General features: G+C 35.8%; 2 protein-coding genes across 4 annotated transcripts; both read right to left on the bottom strand.

Moving 5' to 3' along the window:
• Positions 1 to 6,328: 6,328 nt before the first annotated feature.
• Positions 6,329 to 7,469, bottom strand: LOC113291548. The gene is made up of 2 exons (XM_026541072.1): positions 7,137 to 7,469; positions 6,329 to 7,024 (listed from the first exon to the last, which is right to left on the bottom strand). Exons 1-2 carry the CDS (start codon positions 7,467 to 7,469, stop codon positions 6,437 to 6,439), a joined length of 921 nt encoding a protein of 306 aa, XP_026396857.1. The 3' UTR covers positions 6,329 to 6,436.
• A 550-nt stretch (positions 7,470 to 8,019) lies between these two features.
• LOC113289466 (kinesin-like protein KIN-14B) lies at positions 8,020 to 18,614 on the bottom strand. 3 transcript variants are annotated; one of them, XM_026538718.1, is made up of 23 exons: positions 18,179 to 18,614; positions 16,743 to 16,866; positions 16,208 to 16,294; positions 15,912 to 16,082; positions 15,355 to 15,461; positions 14,925 to 15,056; positions 14,659 to 14,831; positions 14,376 to 14,537; positions 14,103 to 14,197; positions 13,866 to 14,017; positions 13,616 to 13,789; positions 13,375 to 13,521; positions 13,100 to 13,291; positions 12,574 to 12,645; positions 12,099 to 12,145; positions 11,781 to 11,997; positions 11,188 to 11,379; positions 10,878 to 11,090; positions 10,355 to 10,705; positions 9,564 to 9,662; positions 9,055 to 9,195; positions 8,811 to 8,969; positions 8,020 to 8,714 (listed from the first exon to the last, which is right to left on the bottom strand). In XM_026538718.1, the coding sequence occupies exons 1-23, from the start codon at positions 18,398 to 18,400 to the stop codon at positions 8,259 to 8,261; spliced, it is 3,885 nt and encodes a 1,294-aa protein (XP_026394503.1). In that variant the 5' UTR covers positions 18,401 to 18,614; the 3' UTR covers positions 8,020 to 8,258. The 3 variants fall into 3 exon arrangements, with proteins under 3 accessions (XP_026394503.1, XP_026394504.1, XP_026394505.1); XM_026538719.1 differs by having other exon boundaries at positions 8,241 to 8,714; positions 14,103 to 14,194; XM_026538720.1 differs by lacking the exons at positions 16,743 to 16,866; positions 18,179 to 18,614 and adding an exon at positions 16,445 to 16,500 and having other exon boundaries at positions 8,241 to 8,714.
• Between the last annotated feature and the right edge of the window lie 1,484 nt (positions 18,615 to 20,098).

Raw genomic sequence — 20,098 nt, 5'->3', positions numbered from 1 at the left:
GCGATTCTTGTTTAACCGCCAGCAATTCTTGTTCAAACGTTTATGTCTATGTTTCCACAGTTGGGGATCAAGCAACCACGCGCGTCAAAACTTCAACAACACGCTTCTTATGCTGCCGCTAAATACATTTTTCCCATAGTCAAAAACTCGTTTTGTCATCCACGTGAATGACCAAATATCATAATTAGAAAATTCCCATAGGAATTGTCCTTAAGAGTAAGGGTGTGTCTGGTGTTAAGTAAAAGTAAGAACACAAGATCGTGAATCAAGAGTGAATAACGATGCGTCACGAGTGCAAGAACAAGGACTATCGAATCATTTAAAAATATTAGACAGATTTATTTGTTTATTTAGTATCATATTTGGCTCTTGCTTCTATATATATTAGTATAACACGTACGTGCGATGCGCCTGCCGTTCCGATTACTCAAGATCACAAAACCCATATGCAAATCATAACCCAACTACCTCTCATTAGAAGAAATGGAATATAAAAATTTTAACCTGCAAGAAAAAAAGTAATAGACATATAATAGCCGGTAATGAAACGGAATAGAAACATATTTATGGGATGAGATCACCATAGTGTACATTGGAATGAAACAGATTTTACGTATATTGGATGCCAAAACAATGGATAAAATATTTTCCAATTTTTATTTCACGTCCATTCGTTTTGGTTGAATGGTACAGGGTGCTCTCACAACATTTTATATTCCATAAATCAAATACAGATCAAGCGGAGTAATTCCTACAACAATGATATCATATAATTATTTATTTTGGTTTAATCAATAATTGTTTAAAATAACTATTAATTTTATTTTAGTAAACTTAACAATTTCAAAGTCCACGAAATGAAACGTGTGCGTCATAACTCACCATCTTTCTACCAATATTTGAATAACAATGTTGTTGTGTTTTTTCTAATATACAAAATAAAAAACCACGCCAACGACATTTATCCATTCTTTCTCAGACTTCATCGGGTAAAGCTACGTAAACAACATTTAAGTTTTTGTATCCACCTCTAATTTAATGATATCCAGCTCGGTCTTAACGCCCCGACATATGACTTGGAATTGACTTGGGACCCGCAATTATAATCAATGAAGCAAAGTCGACGGCGTAATTTAAGTAAAAAGTCGACATTTTTAGCAGGTATCGGTATTCTTTCATCATTTCGATTTTTTTTTCCTTATACGGATAATAACATCTTTCATTTTTGTAAACTAGTTTCACTAATGATTATAAATAACATACTGAAGATTTCGCTTAAAGAAATTAGAAGCAGAGAATAGAGTGGTATGAGTGAAAATGATTGAAAAATTATATTGTTTCAAAAATTAGACCGTTTGGAAATAAATCCGATGGAGATTCTTTTTTAACCGCCAGCAAATCTTGTTCAAACGTTTACGTTAATGTTTCAACCGTCAGGGATCAACCAACCACGCACGTCAAAACTTCAACAACACGCTTCTTACATTGTCGCTTAATACATTTTTCCCATAGTGAAAAACTCGTTTTTCATCCACGTGGCTGACCAAATATCATAATTAGCAAATTCCCATAAAATAGTCCTTAAGAGTAAAGGTGTGTCTGGTGTTAAGTAAAAGTAAGAACACAAGATCGTGAATCAAGAATGAATAATGATGCGTCACGAGAGAAAGAGCAAGGACTGTCGAATCACTAAAATTATTAGACAGATTTATTCGTTTATTTAGTATCAGATTTGTCTCTTGCAATATATATTAGTAAAACACGCACGCGCGATGCGCCTGCCGTTCCGATTATTCAAGATCACCAAACCCATATGCAAACCAAAACCCAACTATCCCTCATTAGAAGAAATGGAATATAAAATTTTAACCTATAAGAAAAAAAAAATAATAGAAATATAATAACTGGTAATGAAACAGAACAGAAACAGATTTATGGGATGACACCATAGTGTATATTGGAATGAAACATATTTTACGTATATTGGATGCCAAAATAATGGATAAAACATTTTCCAATTTTTATTTCATATCCAATCGTATTGGTTGGATGGTAAGGGGAGCTGCTACACCATTGGGTATTCCATAAATCAAATACAAATCAAGGGGAATAATTCCTACAACAACAATGATATCATTTAATTAATTATTTAGGTTTAATCAATAATTGTTTAAAATAATTATTAATTTTGTTTTAGTAAACTTAACAATTTCCAAGTCCACGAAATGGAATGTGCGTCATAGGTCACAATTTTTCTACCAATATTTGAATAACAACATTGTCGTGTTTTTTGTAATCAACAAAATAAAACCGACGCCAACGACATTTATCCTTTCTTTCTCAGACTGTATCGGGTAAAGCTACGTAAACATCATTTAAGTTTTTGTATCCACTTCTTATTTAATGATATCCATCTCGGCCTTAACGTCCCGACATATGACCTGGAATTGACTTGGGACCCGCAATTATATTCAATGAAGCAAAGTCGACGGCGTAATTTAAGTAAAAAATCGACATTCTTAGCAGGCATCTGTATTCTTTCATATTTTCGATTTCTTTTTTTTTTCCTTATACTGATAATAACATCTTTCATTTTTGTAAACTAGTTTCTCTAATAATTTTAAATAACATATTGAAGATTTCGCTTAAAGAAATTAGAAGCAGAGAATAGAGTTGTATGAGTGAAAATGATTGAAAAATTATATTGTTTCAAAAATTGCACTTTGGAAATAAATCCGATGGAGATTCTTGTTTAACCGCCAGCAAATCTTGTTCAAACGTTTACGTTAATGTTTCAACCGTCGGGGATCAACCAACCAGGAACGTCAAAACTTCAACAAGACGCTTCTTACGCTGTCGCTAAATACATTTTTTTCATAGTGAAAAACTCGTTTTTTCATCCACGTGGCTGACCAAATATCATAATTAGCAAATTCCCATAGAATAGTCCTTCAGATTAAAGGTGTGTCTGGTGTTAAGTAAAAGTAAGAACACAAGATCGTGAATCAAGAATGAATAATGATGCGTCACGAGAGCAAGAGCCAGGACTATCGAATCACAAAAATTATTAGACATATTTATTCGTTTATTTAGTATCAGATTTGGCTCGATGTGCCTGCCGTTCCGATTATTCAAGATCACCAGACCCATATGCAAACCAAAACCCAACTATCCCCCGTTAGAATAAATGGAATATAAAATTTTAACCTATAAGAAAAACAAAAAAGTAATAGAAATATAACAACTGGTAATGAAACAGAACCGAAACAGATTTATGGGATGCCATCATAGTGTATATTGGAATGAAACATATTTTATGTATATTGGATGCCAAAACAATGGATAAAACATTTTCCAATTTTTATTTCACATCCATTCGTATTGGTTGGATGGTAAGGGGAGCTCCTGCACCATTTGGTATTCCATAACTCAAATACAAATCAAGGGAAGTAATTCCTACAACAACAATGATATCATTAAATTATTTATTTAGGTTTAATCAATAATTGTTAAAAATAATTATTAATTTTGTTTTAGTAAATTTAACAATTTCAAAGTCCACGAAATGGAACGTGTGCGTCATAGGTCACCACTTTTCTACCAATATTTGAATAACAACGTTGTCGTGTTTTTTGTAGTCAACAAAATAAAACCGACGCCAACGACATTTATCCATTCTTTCTCAGACTGTATCGGTTAAAGCTATGTAAACATCATTTAAGTTTTTGTATCCACTTCTTATTTAATGATATCCATCTCGGCCTTAACGTCCCGACATATGACCTGGAATTGACTTGGGACCCGCAATTATATTCAATGAAGCAAAGTCGACGGTGTAATTTAATTAAAAAATCGACATTCTTAGAAGGCATCGGTAATTTTTCATCTTTTCGATTTCTTTTTTTTCCTTATACTGATAATAACATCTTTCAATTTTGTAAACTAGTTTCTCTAATAATTTTAAATAACATATTGAAGATTTCGCTTAAAGAAATTAGAAGCAGAGAATAGAGTGGTATGAGTGAAAATGATTGAAAAATTATATTGTTTCAAAATTTAGACCGTTTGGAAATAAATCCGATGGCGATTCTTGTTTAACCGCCAGCAAATATTGTTCAAATGTTTACGCTAATGTTTCAACCGTCGGGGATCAACCAAACACGCACGTCAAAACTTCAACAGCACGCTTCTTTCGCTGTCGTTAAATACATTTTTCCCATAGTGAAAAACTCGTTTTTTCATCCACGTGGTTGACCAATCATCATAATTAGCAAATTCTCATAGAATAGTCCTTAAGAGTAAAGGTGTGTCTGGTGTTAAGTAAAAGTAAGAACACAAGATCGTGAATCAAGAATGAATAATGATGTGTCACGAGAGAAAGAGCAAGGACTGTCGAATCATTAAAAAATATTAGACAAATTTATTCATTTATTTAGTATCGGATTTGACTCTTGCTTTTATATATACTAGGAAAATACGCACGCGCGATGCGCCTGTCGTTCCATTATTGAAGATCACCAGACCCATATGCAAACCAAAACTCAACTACCCCTCATTAGAAGAAATGGAATATAAATTTTAACCTACAAGAAAAAAAAAGTAATAGAAATATAACAGCCCATAGTGTATATTGGAATGAAACATATTTTACGTATATTGGATACCAAAACAATGGATAAAACATTTTCCAATTTTTATTTCACATCCATTCGTATTGGTTGAATGGTACGGGAAGCTCCCACACCATTTGGTATTTCACAAATCAAATACAAATCAAGGGGAGTAATTCCTACCACAACAATGATATCATTTAATTATTTATTTTGGTTTAATCAATAATTGTTTAAAATAACTATTAATTTTGTTTTAGTTAACTTAACAATTTCGAAGTCCACGAAATGGAAAGTGTGCGTCATAGGTCACCATTTTTCTACCAATATTTGAATAATAACGTTGTCGTGTTTTTTGTAATCAACAAAATAAAACCGATGCCAACGACATTTATCCATTCTTTCTCAGACTGCATAGGGTAAAGCTACCTAGACATCATTTAAGTTTTTGTATCCACCTCTCATTTAATGATATCCATCTCGGTCTTAACGCCCTGACATATGACCTGGAATTGACTTGGGATCCGTAATTATATTCAATGAAGCAAAGTCGACGGCGTAATTTAAGTAAAAAATCGATATTTTTAACAGGTATCGGTATTTTTTCATCTTTTCGATTTCTTTTTTTTCCTTATACTAATAATAACATCTTTCATTTTTGTAAACTAGTTTCTCTAATAATTGTAAAGAACATATTGAAGATTTCGCTTAGAGAAATTAGGAAATAGAGAATAGAGTGATATAAGTGAAAATGATTGAAAAATTATAGCGTTTCAAAAATTAGACTGTTGGAAATAAAACCGTTGGCGATTCCTGTTTAACCGTCAGAAATCCTTGTTCAAACATTTACGTCTATGCTTCAACTACCGGGCTCAACCACCCATGCGCGTCAAAACTTCAACCGCACGCTTCTTACGCATTGGCTAAATACATTTTCCCATAGTGAAAAAGTCGTTTTTTCATCCCCGTGATTGACCAAATATCATAATTAGCAAATTCCCATAAGAATTGTCCTTGAGAGTAAAGGTGTGGCTGGTGTTAAGTAAAAGTAAAATCGGTGAAGCAAACTCAACAACACGATTTTAAGTAAAATCGACATTTTTAGCAGGCGTCGGTATTCTCTCATCTTTCCGATTTCTTTTTTCCTTATACTGTTTGCGACAACCTTCATTTTTGTAAACTAATTTTTCCGCTTAGAGAATTTAGGAAGTAGAGAATGGAGTGAAAATGATTGAAAAATTATAGTATTTCTAAAATTAAACCCGTTGGGATAGAGCCGTTGACAAGTTAGACGCTGACGATTCTTATTTAACCGCCATCAATCATTGTTCAAACGTTTACGTCTATGTTTCAACCACTGGGGCTCAACCAACCACGTGTGTCAAATTTTCAACAGCACGCTTGCAGCTAAATACATTTCCTCGTACGTTTGTTCATCCACGTGGCTGATCGAATATCATAATTAGCAAATTTCCATAGGAATTGTGCTTAAGAGTAAAGATGTGTGTTGTTTAAGTAAAAGTAAGAACACAAAATCGTGAATCAAGAATGAATAATGATGGGTCACGAAAGCAAGAGCAAGGACTGTCGGATCATTAAAAAATATTAGACAGATTTTATTCGTTTATTTAGTATCAGATTTATCTCTTGCATCTATATATATATATATATCGATAGAGAGAGAGAGCAAAAAGAAAATCACAAAACCATTACCCAGTAGGCTAGTACAGTATATCATGTAGAAATTAAAATGAGGCAAAGAAAGATCTTTTCAGAGAATTAGAGAAGATAGAGTTCCAGGATAGATGAAAGCGGGCGAATGATGATTAATGATGAAAGAAGCGACTGTTGTATAAAGAAACCTTATAACCCGAACCAGTAGTAGTCGTTTGTTTATTAACAACAGGCTTCAGTGCTCTTCGAAGTTTAACCAAATCATCATCGTCGCAAATAATACTTCTTCTCGTACTAGTATTAGAATTTTTACCCTGATTAACCGTAGATTTTGTAGTCGTCCCACCACCTGTTGTTTCTGTTCCACCACCACCAGGAGTAGGAGTAGAAGTAGAAGTTTTCAAGAGTTTGATGAGAAGCATGCACTTGGTTCGACCTCCAACAATTGACATTTCACTCTTGACAAGCTTTCCTATTTCTTTAACTGACCTCACTGCTTTTGCTACTTCACTCATCAAACCCACCTTATCTTCGCAACTAAATGTAGCTCTAAGAAACTTAGTTGAGTTCTCGTCGTCGTAATAAGCCAAGACAAGATCATCATTCCCATTCGGAAACGGCCAAAATTTGATGTTCTCTTTATACTCTGGTTCATCTGGTGGATTCATGGCTTTATCTGCTTCCGTTTTGAGTTCCAACACTTTATTCACCGCCGCAGTCAGCAAGGAGGCCTTATCTGTCTGCCATTAGAAAAATCTGTAAGAACTTTTGCCCCATGTTAAACCCATAACTTTTTATTTAGGCAAAATTCATTAAAGAAATTTCACTAATGCATTTTGTTTGAACTTTTACTTTGGTGCAGGTATTAGAGAGGACGGACTTGAGCGTTAAGAAATGGGAATTGATTCGTTCTCGACGTCTCCTCTCGGCTTCCTTATGGCTCTTAAACTTAGTTGGGGGACGATGATCAGCTGCATCTTCTTCTTTTTTCAGTAGCTTCTCACCGTCAACATCAAACGCACCTTCATCTTTTGATGAAACAATATAATTATTGTTAGCAGTAGTACGACTACGCTTCGTCCCTACCAAAGATGAGCCAACTTTAGACACATGATGACCATAGTCTATGTGCGCAACTTCATTTGAAGATGGGCATCCATCAAAAAACCTTGAAATGCTTGTCATTGCTTTGTCTCTCTTATAGTAACAAAATTTTAGTCTTTGATTTCCTTGCAAAACACTGAGAAATGGAAGTCAATCAAACCTTTTCCCCACATATATAGACAGGGTAAGGTATAGAAGAAAGAATTGAGGCAAGAATAAAGAAAAACTTAAGCCTGGTTAAAGCTAATCTTTAAGATTTTTTTCTCCTTTATCTCTGCCAAAAGAAAATCTTGAAGCTTTTATTGCGAACAACATTAAAACTAGAATTAACTACGGCATATAATTACAAATATCACCTAATCTTTATTAACTTTTACTCCTGAATGCAGCCACTCCAGACACAAAAGCAACGCAAAAAGAGAGATACGCATACCGCAAGATACTATCCGGCATTCAAAGCTTATGCTTCTAAATACACTTCCAATTGTAGCATATTATAAGGCCAATTAATTTCTGTTAAGAAAAAGATGTGCTCAAGCCGATAACAGATGACATGTTAATTTATGGCCAGCATGTTAAATGACAACAGAGGCACATAAAATTAAGCATTTTACAAAACAAAAGGGTCTCATTTTCAGACACAGAAATAAAAATATGATATTATAACAAAAATAACAATATGGTTGCAGTACCAACAGTGGCGGAAAGGACTGCTACAAACAGAATGGTATTAACAAAACCTAGTGTTAGCTCTCACTAAGCTATACATCTCGGGTGAAAATGCGAGGGGTAAACTGTTCCATGAGACATGAGAACAGACAGAAAGGATACACTCGATACAACAACAAATACACGTGGATATTGTAACATTCATGACTTTACATCTTTCAAAACTCCCCCCTTTTCAAGCTCACTGACGAGATCCCTCAATGATGGGACCTTCATAGCTAATGTCCTGTACAATCTAGAATACCTGGCACGTGTTCCATCAGCAGTCCTTGCTAGTGCTAGCAAGCTGAGTGCTTCTGGGAGTTGGTTGAATACTTGCTTCATTTCCTCCAAACTCATATTAGCAAGAACCGTGGGTCTTGGTACAACTCTAATAATCTCCCCGCCTTTAGGTTCTTGTACACGAGCATCTGCTTTGATTACCAGCTCTGAATTGGAATTTGCCCCACACTTGATGATAAATGGGGTTGTCGAACCCGTGTTGAACTGCAAAACATTCCACTGGTTAACATCAATCTCTGCAGTTCGCCCCCAATCTCCAGATGGGTGAGGAGCCCGTGATTCTTCAGGCTGACGATCATCTTGCTCAGGAATGCACTGCATATACGCAACTCAGAGCAATGAGAAATTGATATAGGAGATACCAATTACTATACAAATTAATATGTGGCAAACTTCAAAATGTAGAAACACCTCTACTGCACTACGAGCATCCGCTATTTGTCTCTGGGCACAAGGATGATCGATGTCAAGAAGAGAAGGCATCTGTTCGGTTAATCCGTCCAAAGTTTCAAGCATCGCCTTCTTCTTACTTTTAGTTAGTGAGCTTACAGCTGATAATCTCATTATATCCTGGGAACAGAGGAAAATTGAGAGCGATGTTTGCTTACGCATGAAAAAATATAAAATTCTGCACAAATTGAAATAAAAGGAAAACCTTGATTTGCTTCAACATGCCATCAAGGGAAATGAGAGAAGCCAGTCTTGCATCTTCAGTCGCAGTAGAAGGGTTTCGAATTGGTGAACCACCTTCTTCTACTCGTAATAGAGCAGTATCACTCCGCAGTTGTTGCACAATCTGACAATAGGATAATAGGATTTAGAGATTAAATCAACATATGTATCTCATATAATTTAAGGACAGACTTGTCTGTGTGAATTCCAATTTACTGGACACTAAAATATGATATCTATCTCCTGATAATCAATATTATAACGTGGTCATTCTTGATTGGATTTTATTGTTTGGTGTAGAACTCCAGAAGGAAGATTGAAAACACATGCTTATGTAGAAATAATTGCATGTTGACCATCGTCCAAGTACATGAGGCTGGACACTAGATTAGCAGTAGGTTAGAAAGGAAAATAGAATTTCAGAGTGAGAACTAACATTCCTGAGGCATAACATGGTCATGAACCATGACTTGAGAAATATAAAAATCTCACCTTCCTTCTCTTGTGATCAACAGACTCAAGAGCAGAGCGCAGCTTAGCCACTTGTGCAGTCTCTTCTGCCTCTTCTGTTGCTAAGGTACCCGCAATATCCTGATCAAAGGCCAGGAAAGGTATCAACAACCCTTGCACGACGCAATTCAGGAGAACATAAAACCAAGCAAAATGGATATACTTCTAACTGAATGGAATATATAACACAAAAACAGCAACATCTCTTTCTGTAATTAACATAGAACAGAACAAGCAGAAGTTATCTTCTTAGGTCACAGACAATTGCTCATTCAGAAGAGCAAGTTCAAGATGTGATGGTTTTAAAAGGCGTTTGTGGGGGGCGCTTTTTGCGCTTCAGGTCCTAGGCGCTTCTAGAGCGCCGCTTTAGTTTATATTAGAAAGTGATAAGTCGGCCTTTGAACCCCAGTAGGGCCTGTTTCACGTTTTCTAACTAAATACTGATAAACCTAATTTATAGGGCATGATGATCATGATGACGATGACTATCTACATGATGATATGAATGATGCAGACATCTGTGGCTAGTATTTTTAAATATCTCTTGGGTAGTATATGCAATATCAGTATGCCATATGCTTAGTTAGTCTAATTGTTCCTTTCATTATGTCTGAACTTCGTAGTTTTCTTTTATTAGGTTGATAACTTCTTATTTATTTATATATATTATATTATTATTATATATTTCAAAAAGCTCGCTTTCGCTTTACCTTTGGTATGAGAGCGCTTCGCCTAAAACCTTGAATGATTTGAGATAATGATATAATGAGTACCTTTAAGTGCTGCAATTGGGATGTGTAGACCCGCTTTGAGTACTCAGATAAGAGCTGTCCCAGAGCATCTGTATTGGGTGGAAGTGCGGCTCCAAGACCGGCCATCCATCCATCCATAATAGCGGTTGAAAGAAGCTCTAACTGTCCAGCTGACCCTGACATAGCATCACCTCCAGTAACAGAAAGAAATTCGAAGTTCTCTGCAAGCCAAGCTCTGATTTGACGTTGCAGCTCACCGGCTGGGGTATGGACAAAGACAGCAGCGAGCCCCTTGTTACCAATTGCAAAACTTTTCGCCTCCTCAGTGATTTCCCTTAATTTACCACCGGTTACATGCTGCCTCCAGGTCTCCTGCCCAAAGTATATTTGCACGATATTAGGAAGAAAAATAAAAAAATGCTCTATGGTAACATGAAAACCAGTTGATCAACTCCAGCCCTACTAACATAAATTTTTGATCTGGCTAATATGCTCACTGTAACAGTTTTTTGTGCAAGGTAAAATATATGATTACTATATGCACCTGATCAATTCCTCGCAACTTCAATACAATCGATGAGAGCTTTGACTTCTTTTCTTGCTTAATGTTTACTTTGAACCCATGTATGTGCTCCTCAATCAGAGCGTTCCTGGTACTAGAGTCATAACGCACAGGAGACCTACCAGGACTACTACCTCGACTGGAACTTCTGCTGCGACCAGTATCCTTCTCTAAGAAACGCTCAACTGGAGTAACCTATAACCGAGAGCATCAGTGATCCAGGACATACGCCAAAGGCATACAGATTCTTGAGTAGAAAAGACGTAGTAAATGAAAGGAGCTGTTAATATACCTTAATGGATTGTAACTCCGGAGACCTAGCAAGTAATGATCTTATATACAAAATTCGAACACGAGAAACAAGCATCGTATCCATCACTCTTTTCGGCTCCATTTTACGAATAAATGAAAAAACAGCATCTCTGATTTCAGCAAGTATCTCGTGCTCTCTTGAAGCACCTGCTTTAATGACTGCAGCTAAAACCTGACATTCAAATTTCATAACTGGTGATCAGAATATCAGGATTTTCATGCTCTGCCTTCACAAAACATCATCCAAAATCATCAGAACAGAAACACACAACGTAATCCGCTAATGGAAATTTTGTGAATATGCTAGCCAACGACAGAAGAATAGGATATTTATGCTCTGCAGCTCTGCATATGTAACACATCATCCAAAATAAAATAAAAACAGAAACACACAACATCCAGAGAAACAGATATTTCGCAATCATTCTAGCAAACAATGGCCAACCACAGTAGAGCTTTTTTTGTTCCTTCAACCTAAAAAAATTATCTTACAGAAAATACAAAAATACTAAGAAGTTGATTAATCACTAACAACAGATAAACCTATATAAATAATAAAGAATAAGAAGCTACCAGCATTAAAAGCTTGTTGGCTCCGTCGGCAAGAGCAGCAAGGCCGTCATATTGCTCAGGATCAAATTCCATAAGGGCTGCAGTCAGATACTCTCCAGCTGCAGTCATTTTCACTTTATCATTACCTGACTTAACCAGGGCAACTGAGCTATTCGTCTTCTCTGCTGGCGCAGGCAATGCAAGTACTTCTGTAGGATTTCCTTTGCTTTGAACATTCCTGCAGAAAAATCCACACAAAAAGTCATCGTTCTGTTTTTACAAAAGTGGGGGGTCCATAAAACAAAAATGAAAATTGCGAAATGTTGTAAAACTGTAAACCTGCTCGCTGTCTGATTAACCAACCCTTTAGCTGATGGACTTGATACCTAAACAAAAATAAGCACAGGTCTTAGAACAAGTAAAGAAAATCTTAGTGGTGTAAAAAGTAAGCACGCACACACACTACTAATAGAAATAATAATAATTAAAAAAATAGAAAACATATTTCATTCGAGCCCAGTGGACATGGTGAAATGCAGAGAAGCAAACTGTACGGCCCACAAAAGCAGGCACCTCAATCCTACTGTAAGGAGAACACCACAACATCTAAGAAGAGTTCTGGGGGTCATTATCAAAATAATGTCTAGGTCGCAAGCGGGAACTGAACAAATGAAATAAGATAAAAGATAGGCGTACATCCATTGACAAATCGACATCTCCTTAATGACCTAACCTTTCATTTTCATTTTCAGTACCTCAACAAACTCATTATGTAATGGGCATAACGATTAACAGATTAACAAAGAATATCAACCTGTGGTGATCCCGCCAATGAAGCTTTTTCTGTTAATCGATCGAACAACTTCTCATTTTCTTCATGCAACCTCTGCCAAATAACACATTTATTAAAATTAAAAGACAACTCAAAATACCGTGAACAATCAACAGGTCGACATGAAATACACTTCACTTAGAAATGTAAAACAGCTGCACTTTCCTATTGAGACATAACAAACTCAAAGAACAAATCCTTAAAAACAACAACGAAGCATTTTGGGAAACTCAAATGAACTATAAATCAACAGTCATATTACTCAACATGATGCTATTAATGCCTCAGCTAGTCTGCTTAGAAAAGTAACACAAATCTCAAGAATAATATAGACAAGAGTATGATGTACCAGAATACTCAACAGTCAACATCTACGCACCTTATTTTCCAAAAATATCAAAGAAATATAATAGAGTTACCACCAATGCTCATTGATAACACGGAAACAGCAATTACTTGCAACTATAAGTAAACTTAACAGAATTACATATGGAAATATATAGCAGACCTCAATAAGAGCATCTCGTTTTGATAGTTCTTCTTCAAGCTTCTTGGTAACTGCTGAGGAATTTGCTTCATCCCCAGCTGCCATGGAAGTCGACAAAGCACCAATAGATCCAGATTGTGATCCAACAGTTGACCTCACATCACTAGATTGGATGGCTTCCTTTAGCTGTGATTCAATACTCTTAACTTTCGCCTACATTGAGGGAAAAAAAATAATGAATATTAAGAAAGAAAGAAAGAAAGAAAGAAAGAAAGAAAGAAGGTAAGGAGTTCTACCTGTAGGGCCCGAATTGTCGAATCGCGTTCTTGCATCTGAATTTTCTGGTCTTGCTCCAGTTGTAAAAGATGAGCAACTTGATTTTTGAGTTGTGCGTTTTGATCCTTCTCAATTTTATGCTTTTCGGACAGCATCAGATTTTCTGACTGCAACAAAAATGATACAATGAAGATAATGTTGAATTGCCCTCGATACAACATAAATAGAATGTTTTGAGATATTAAAGAACTTAAGAAGAACCTTCAGATCTGCTTGCAATGTAAAAGAAACTTTCCAGGCCTTCTGTACTTCGTTGAAAAGAAGAATACATTGCTCATTTGCATCTTTAAGCTCATGCTTTAGTCCCAGAGACTCTAGCTTTATATCTTGAACTTCCTTCTCTTTTTCATACAACTGCTTCCTGGCATCATTTGCCTGCACAGTAAAGAAAACTTTGAGGAAAGGGAGATCGGCATCTCAATATTCCATCAGAAGATTGAATCAAACTTACAACATCTCTCCATTTCTTAATGGTATCTCGATTCCCAAGACTTAGCTCAGCACTCCGAGCTCTTGCAGAGAAAGTAAGAGCTGACAGTGTCTTAGGCAGATTAGAAGCATTGGGACAGACATTTACGATCAACAATGTTTTTGAGCTTCCACCTGCGAAAGGTTTGACATTAAAACTCTAACAAAAGCATGATACTTAACCACCAACTTCAGCACTTAAGTAGAAAGAACTGATTACCTATTGAATCTTCGAGCAGTCTTGTGAGTCTTGAGTTCTCATAAGGTATCACCTCCTTCTTTGAGGTCAACGAAGATAAGACATCACCCAAACTACTAGTGAAATACCAAGAAAGTTAGAGGGTCTTTTTGTATCACAAACAAATAGTTGAAATCTTTTGTGTCTGGCCTTACCTGTAAAAAAACTTCATGTTTTATTGAATAGGCTGAAGTTTCTTACATCTAAGCTAGAAAATCTCAATCAATAGACATGTTAAGTAATGAAAACACTTACGCAGATAGCGATTTCGCCACATGCAACAAGTCTGTAACATGCTCTCCAGTAGCATCTTCCATGAGCAAACCTTCACTTCCTGCCAAGTCTACAAGAGAAAGCTTGCTGTATAAAGTTTCACCAGTGATCCAATTGCTGTATTGTATATGAATAGTGATGACCCTGAAAACAGCATAGCCCATAATAAAACTTGAGAACCATGTGGTTTGCTACAAACAGGTAAGAAGGGGTTTGGGACAGAAAGGACGCGAAAAAGTCAGCAGACAAAGTAAAAGAACCATACAAATGAGAGACATTGAATTTTGATGTGTCTGTGCCCCTATTCTGAATTCCCACTTTCAGGACTTTGGAGAAGTCCACTGGATTTTCAACTTTCTCCTGCACAAGTTCTACAAAAGAGTCTGCTGACCCCATGCGCACTTTTGGCAGATCATTGTCAGGCAACAAATCTCGTAGCTACAAAGAACACACCAGAATTAGAGAAACTAAGATAAGCTGATAAGAGTATAAGGGTACATTAGCAATTGTGTGAGTATAAGTGAATAGAACCTGTTCGTTATAGAGCTCAAAGACTGTGACATAAAACGTAAAGAGAGAAGTAGAAGTCGAATCTAAATTTGATAAATCAAATAGCTCTTCAAAACATCGAGCATACAGGCCACGCTCTTGACTGGATCCTTCCTGCAATACGTTAGGTAATGCAGTCAGAGATTTTGAAACTAGAAAACAGTTGATAAACATCATGCAGCCAGAAATTTCAATACATTATGAAAATCTTATAATCGGCTTCCTAACATTGAAACTAGCTTCAATTACATTAAATTGCCAGGGAAGACAGATCTGTTTAAGGACGTGTCTAGCTGATATTTGTTTGCCTCAGTCAACATTAACCTTTATCCAACAGAAAGGTGGTATATATATATATAACAAAGGGAGACAGAGAGATACACACACACAGAGAGAGAGAGAGAGAGAGAACCATGGTGTGTGTTTTTCCAGAATGAGTTTGCCCATAAGCAAACATGGAGACATTATATCCATCCAATGCTGACTGAACAAATGGCTGAACATCTTGGAAAAGCTCCCCTACATGCAAAAAGCATATGCCAACAGGTAAGTACAATGTATGCAACACATGTAACCAGTATAAGCATAACAAAAATAATATCTTTATCCAAAACTTTAAGGCAGAGGTTGGAAGTGCAAAGCTCTATGCATGGGTTTGAGCATTAAAGAACCTTATAAAGCATATCAGGGACTGACTAGAGGACGGCCTATCATCTTCTTTCACATTAGAAGCAAGCGATGAGCCAATTCTTTGGAACTATGGACATCAAAATAGTTATGTGGGACATTATCCCTGTTTCTTACTCTTTAATTCGAATTTTGTTTCTGGTTCCCCACCACCACCCCCTAACTAACCACTTCTTATTGCATATGTTTCTTGCCACAAATCCAGAAGTAACGGCTGAATTCTGGTGTCGAGCAAAATACAGACTACAGAGTTAAATACGTGAGGCAACTGCGTTCTCTCACCTTGTCCAACATGAGGTCCATAAACCCTATCAAATTCAAAATCTTTCTTTGGGTTGGAGACAGAAGTATCGCCAGTGTTAACACGAATTGTAATTTCATCAGGAAATTCAACAACAGACGAATCCTCATCCTCAAATAGTGGTCTTGTGCGACAACACACCCTAATGTTTCCTGAAACCATCAGTACACATTCCAAAAAAACAATGTAAAAAGAAACAGATTAAAAAATAATGAAATTTTTACTATACCAAATACACAAAATACGAGATTCAAGCACTAATGGTAAATCTTGGTACCTTTTGCTGTCAACAAGTCATTGTACAACCTTTTCTTCTCAATTATAAGCGGAGATATTCTAGTCTCAGTTTCAAGGGCAGCTTGATCTGGAAGCAGATAACATTTATTCATCAAAATAAGAACAAAAAAACAGTTTACAGACTCTCTTAGCTTGAACAATATAGATCACTAAGAACAACAAAATTTAGACAAAATAACCGAATGTAGAAGAGGAATTATGTTATGGTCTCACGCACCTAGCTTACAAGGTATAGTTCTATCACAGGTCTCATGGCTCTAAAAATGTCAAAGGCAGCTCAGAATACGAAAGCATCTTCATGGTCTTGAAACAGACTGAGCAGTTCAAAAATAACAAATAAAGCGACTAACGAACTTTAAAAGAATGTATTGCAACTAACAGGTAACTCAAACATCAAATATAAGGCCTTTTTGTATATGGCATAACCTTGCAGCACCTACTTCTTATGCTTATAAACAAACTTAAGCATCTGAAAGTCTTTCATTTGGCAACACGTGCAACAGTCACTTCTTTACCTAGTTTACGAGTTTTATCTGCAAGAACACCCAAGTAACGTGTAACTCGATCAAGTTTCGCATTCGAGTACTCCTGCAAGTCGTTGGCTTCTTGCCTCAATTCCAAGTAGTCTTCTTTGGCTCTCTACCAAACAAATGCACAAAATCATTTCAGATGTAACAAGGTATCAAGTACATGCAAGAAACAAGAACATGTTTATTTCATTATTTGATTTAATAGGCAAACAACTAATGTGCACAGCACCAAAAGAACATAACATCTGTGGCGCGAAAGTTCCATCTAAAAAATTACTATTCAACAAGGGCATCAACAAAAAAAAAAACTCATAAATGCTTCAACTTATTGCAAGATACTCTAGTGACCTGTGTGAAATGTGATCTGATACTTGAGTATTGTTTTATGATACTTCAGTGTACCAATAATCCAAAGTTGAAGTATAATATTGATAAAAAGTTGCAACAAACACATCACTCTTTAAATTCGATAAAACATTAGCATTAAAAACTTAACATTCGTTACCAACTAATGCTCACATTCATAAATCACAACTCGTTTCTAGAAAATAAGTGTTGGAAGTGAAGAAAACTAAGAAGTAGAATACAAAGAGCTATTGTTCAGTTCTAATCATCCGATGCCTTTCGCCCTTTCCTCTAGCAGAGTATCGATTAAGTATATACCCCTGGCGTATTTGATACTCTTAGAGTCGCGTATTCAAACGCGTTGTAAATCAGGTAATCACGAGGTCCTTCTGATGCTTAGAAGTAGCATCCACAATCCATCATGATGACCATAACCCCATTTCGCTTCAAAAGTTAAATCTAACTCAGTTCAACCTAATGTAAACTAAATCCCCAATCAAGTGATCCATTCCAATTTTTCGTGAGTACAGAAACATTTCAGTTTTTCCTAGATTTCATCCACCCCATTTCACTTCAAAAGTTAAGTTTAACTCAGTTCAACCTAATGTACACTAAATCCCCAATCAAGTGATCCATTCCAATTTTCGTGAGTACACAAACATTTCAGTTTTTCCTTGATTCCATTTCTACCACTAATATCTCAGAATGTATTAAAACATTCACTTCACCGATATACTATCCACTCAATCAAAATGTGAACTTAAACTTGAAAAATTATTCTACCTTTACGATGACAAAAGCTCCAATACAACTCAATCCCCTCACTTAATTTAAAAAAACACACACACACACACACACAAACATACCAAAAAGAAAAAGAAAAAAAATCTCATTTTGGTTTACTTTCCACTCGACGTCCAATCTTGCGTGTGTTCATTTCTTCATATATCATTAAAAAGAAAAAAACACTCACTCAATACTCTACTGAAACCACAAATTTGCATAAAACAAAAACATTATACATAGATGAAGAAATGAGAGGTTGAAGAATAAGAAATGTGTATTGCATTTCATACCTTAACTTTGTCTTTGATTTTATCAACTTTAGAAGCCAAATTCTGCTTATTAGAAGCCAGCAGAGAAGAATGAGCTGATGGTATGACTGAAGCTGTAGAAACCGAATATCTCCTTAATAATGAAGCATTATTAATATCATCATCATCTTCTAATAACTCAAATGACTTCCTTGGTTGAAAACCAGGTACTTCCCAGTTCCATCTATTTTTCTGCTCTCCCATTTAATTACACAAACCCTAGATCTCCTCCTCCCACAATTCAAATTTTGTCAATAACAGTAAATTTGAATGATATAGTACGAGAGAGAAAGAGATTTTTGCCTTAGGGTTTTTTTTTTCTAATCCGTCTTCTCTCCGACCTGGCTTCGTTCTGTACTTTGTTCAAATTTATGTTTTCTCTCTCTAAAAAAAACAAATGGAAGAAAAAGTAATATACAACTAATAATATTTTATTTTGATTTTTTTTTATGGGTTTGGGATATTTGGATTTTGGATGTCCCTCCAAAATATTACAAAAATTTGAGTTCAGTGTGACACGTTATTCATTTGATAATCACTTGAGAATTTGCGCACCACATTGTCTATCCTTTCGCTCTCGTGTATGTTCTCTTCTTCTCTGGTAAGTTATACTGCTGAAAGTAGTTACGGATAAGGGATCTGTGCATCTCGTGAGTTTGGCGAGAGTCATGGTGGGGACTGGGGATGGCTGTAATACCACACTTCTTTTTGTAACCTGTTATTGGGGCGGCATGGTTTATTAGAAGGGCGACAGTGTGATAGTAATGTCCCTTTAGTTGGTTAGGGGATATTCTATAAGGGGTGTAAATTAACTAGATTATCCTCCCCATTTTTTAACCTAAATCAAAGCTAAGTTGAAAATTTGTTTTCTTTCTTCTTCTCTTCTCCTCCTCCCATCAACCGTAACCTCCATTAAAACTCAAAATTTCATCGTCCTCGATTAATCGACGATTCGAAAATTAATCAAGTGTAGTGTAATGACTTATATGAGGTATGTTTTGAAAACTCAGTTACGATTTGGTTTATTTTGTTCGATTTAAGTTTAATTTCTATCAAAAATTAGGGTTTTAGATGAAAATTGAAATTGAAATTTCTGGGTTTATGTGAGTTACGGTTGATTTTAACTCAATTAGGAACCGTAACTGGATATTTTGATGTTGTTACGGTTGGTAATAGTTCAATTACCAACTGTATGTTCTTATATCTGAGGATTTTCTTCAGTTACGGTTGGTAACCATTTTAGTTTACGAACCGTAACTCAGTCACGGTTGGTATCGAGCATTTGGTTACCAACCGTATCTCAATTACGGTTGGTATCGAGCATTTGGTTACCAACCGTAACTGAGTTACAGTTGGTATCAAGCATTTAGTTACCAACCGTAACAGGTTTTACGATTGGGTTTTCTTCAAATTTAACCAGTTATGGTTGGTAGTTCATCTTTTACGAACCGTAACTTCGATTTACGGTTGGTTATGAGCAAAATTCCAACCGTAATTAGCTCTGAAAATGTAAAAAAATTGAATTTTTTACGTACTTTAGATAACTTTGAACAACAAAAATCTAGTTGCGACTAATTTAGAAGTATACCCGGTCATTTTCAGGTCTTGGTTCTTCATTTTGTTGGTTAATTTGTTCAATTGATTGAGATTGACCTTCTCCTCTAAACTTTTTTTTAACTCTAAAAATCTGATTTTGGTTTTGATTTTGAGTTAATATAAGTGAAATTAATCATTAACACTAAACTAGGTTATCAATTATGAGGGTTAATTTGTCATTTCCAGTATTTTTTTTATAAGGGACACCTTGAATGATCGTGTAATGCCCCTTTTTGTCATATTAGAATGTCGCCCCTCTAATAAACCATGTCGTTCCTATAACGGGTTACTTCTTTTTACACGAAT

This window comes from Papaver somniferum, chromosome 6 (assembly GCF_003573695.1).
Source record: "Papaver somniferum cultivar HN1 chromosome 6, ASM357369v1, whole genome shotgun sequence".
Taxonomy (NCBI): Eukaryota; Viridiplantae; Streptophyta; class Magnoliopsida; order Ranunculales; family Papaveraceae; genus Papaver; species Papaver somniferum.
This window is presented reverse-complemented; position numbering and strand designations above follow the sequence as displayed.

Coding starts and splice junctions, on each gene's coding strand:
- LOC113289466 (XM_026538718.1), bottom strand. CDS start 18,400: ATGGGAGAGCAGAAAAATAGATGGAACTGGGAAGTACCTGGTTTTCAA. Junction 16,867..18,178: donor AAATCAAAGACAAAGTTAAG/GTATGAAATGCA, acceptor TTTGTTTGGTAG/AGAGCCAAAGAAGACTACTT. Junction 9,196..9,563: donor TTGATCACAAGAGAAGGAAG/GTGAGATTTTTA, acceptor TCCTATTGTCAG/ATTGTGCAACAACTGCGGAG.
- LOC113291548 (XM_026541072.1), bottom strand. CDS start 7,469: ATGACAAGCATTTCAAGGTTTTTTGATGGATGCCCATCTTCAAATGAA. Junction 7,025..7,136: donor TCTCTAATACCTGCACCAAA/GTAAAAGTTCAA, acceptor TTCTAATGGCAG/ACAGATAAGGCCTCCTTGCT.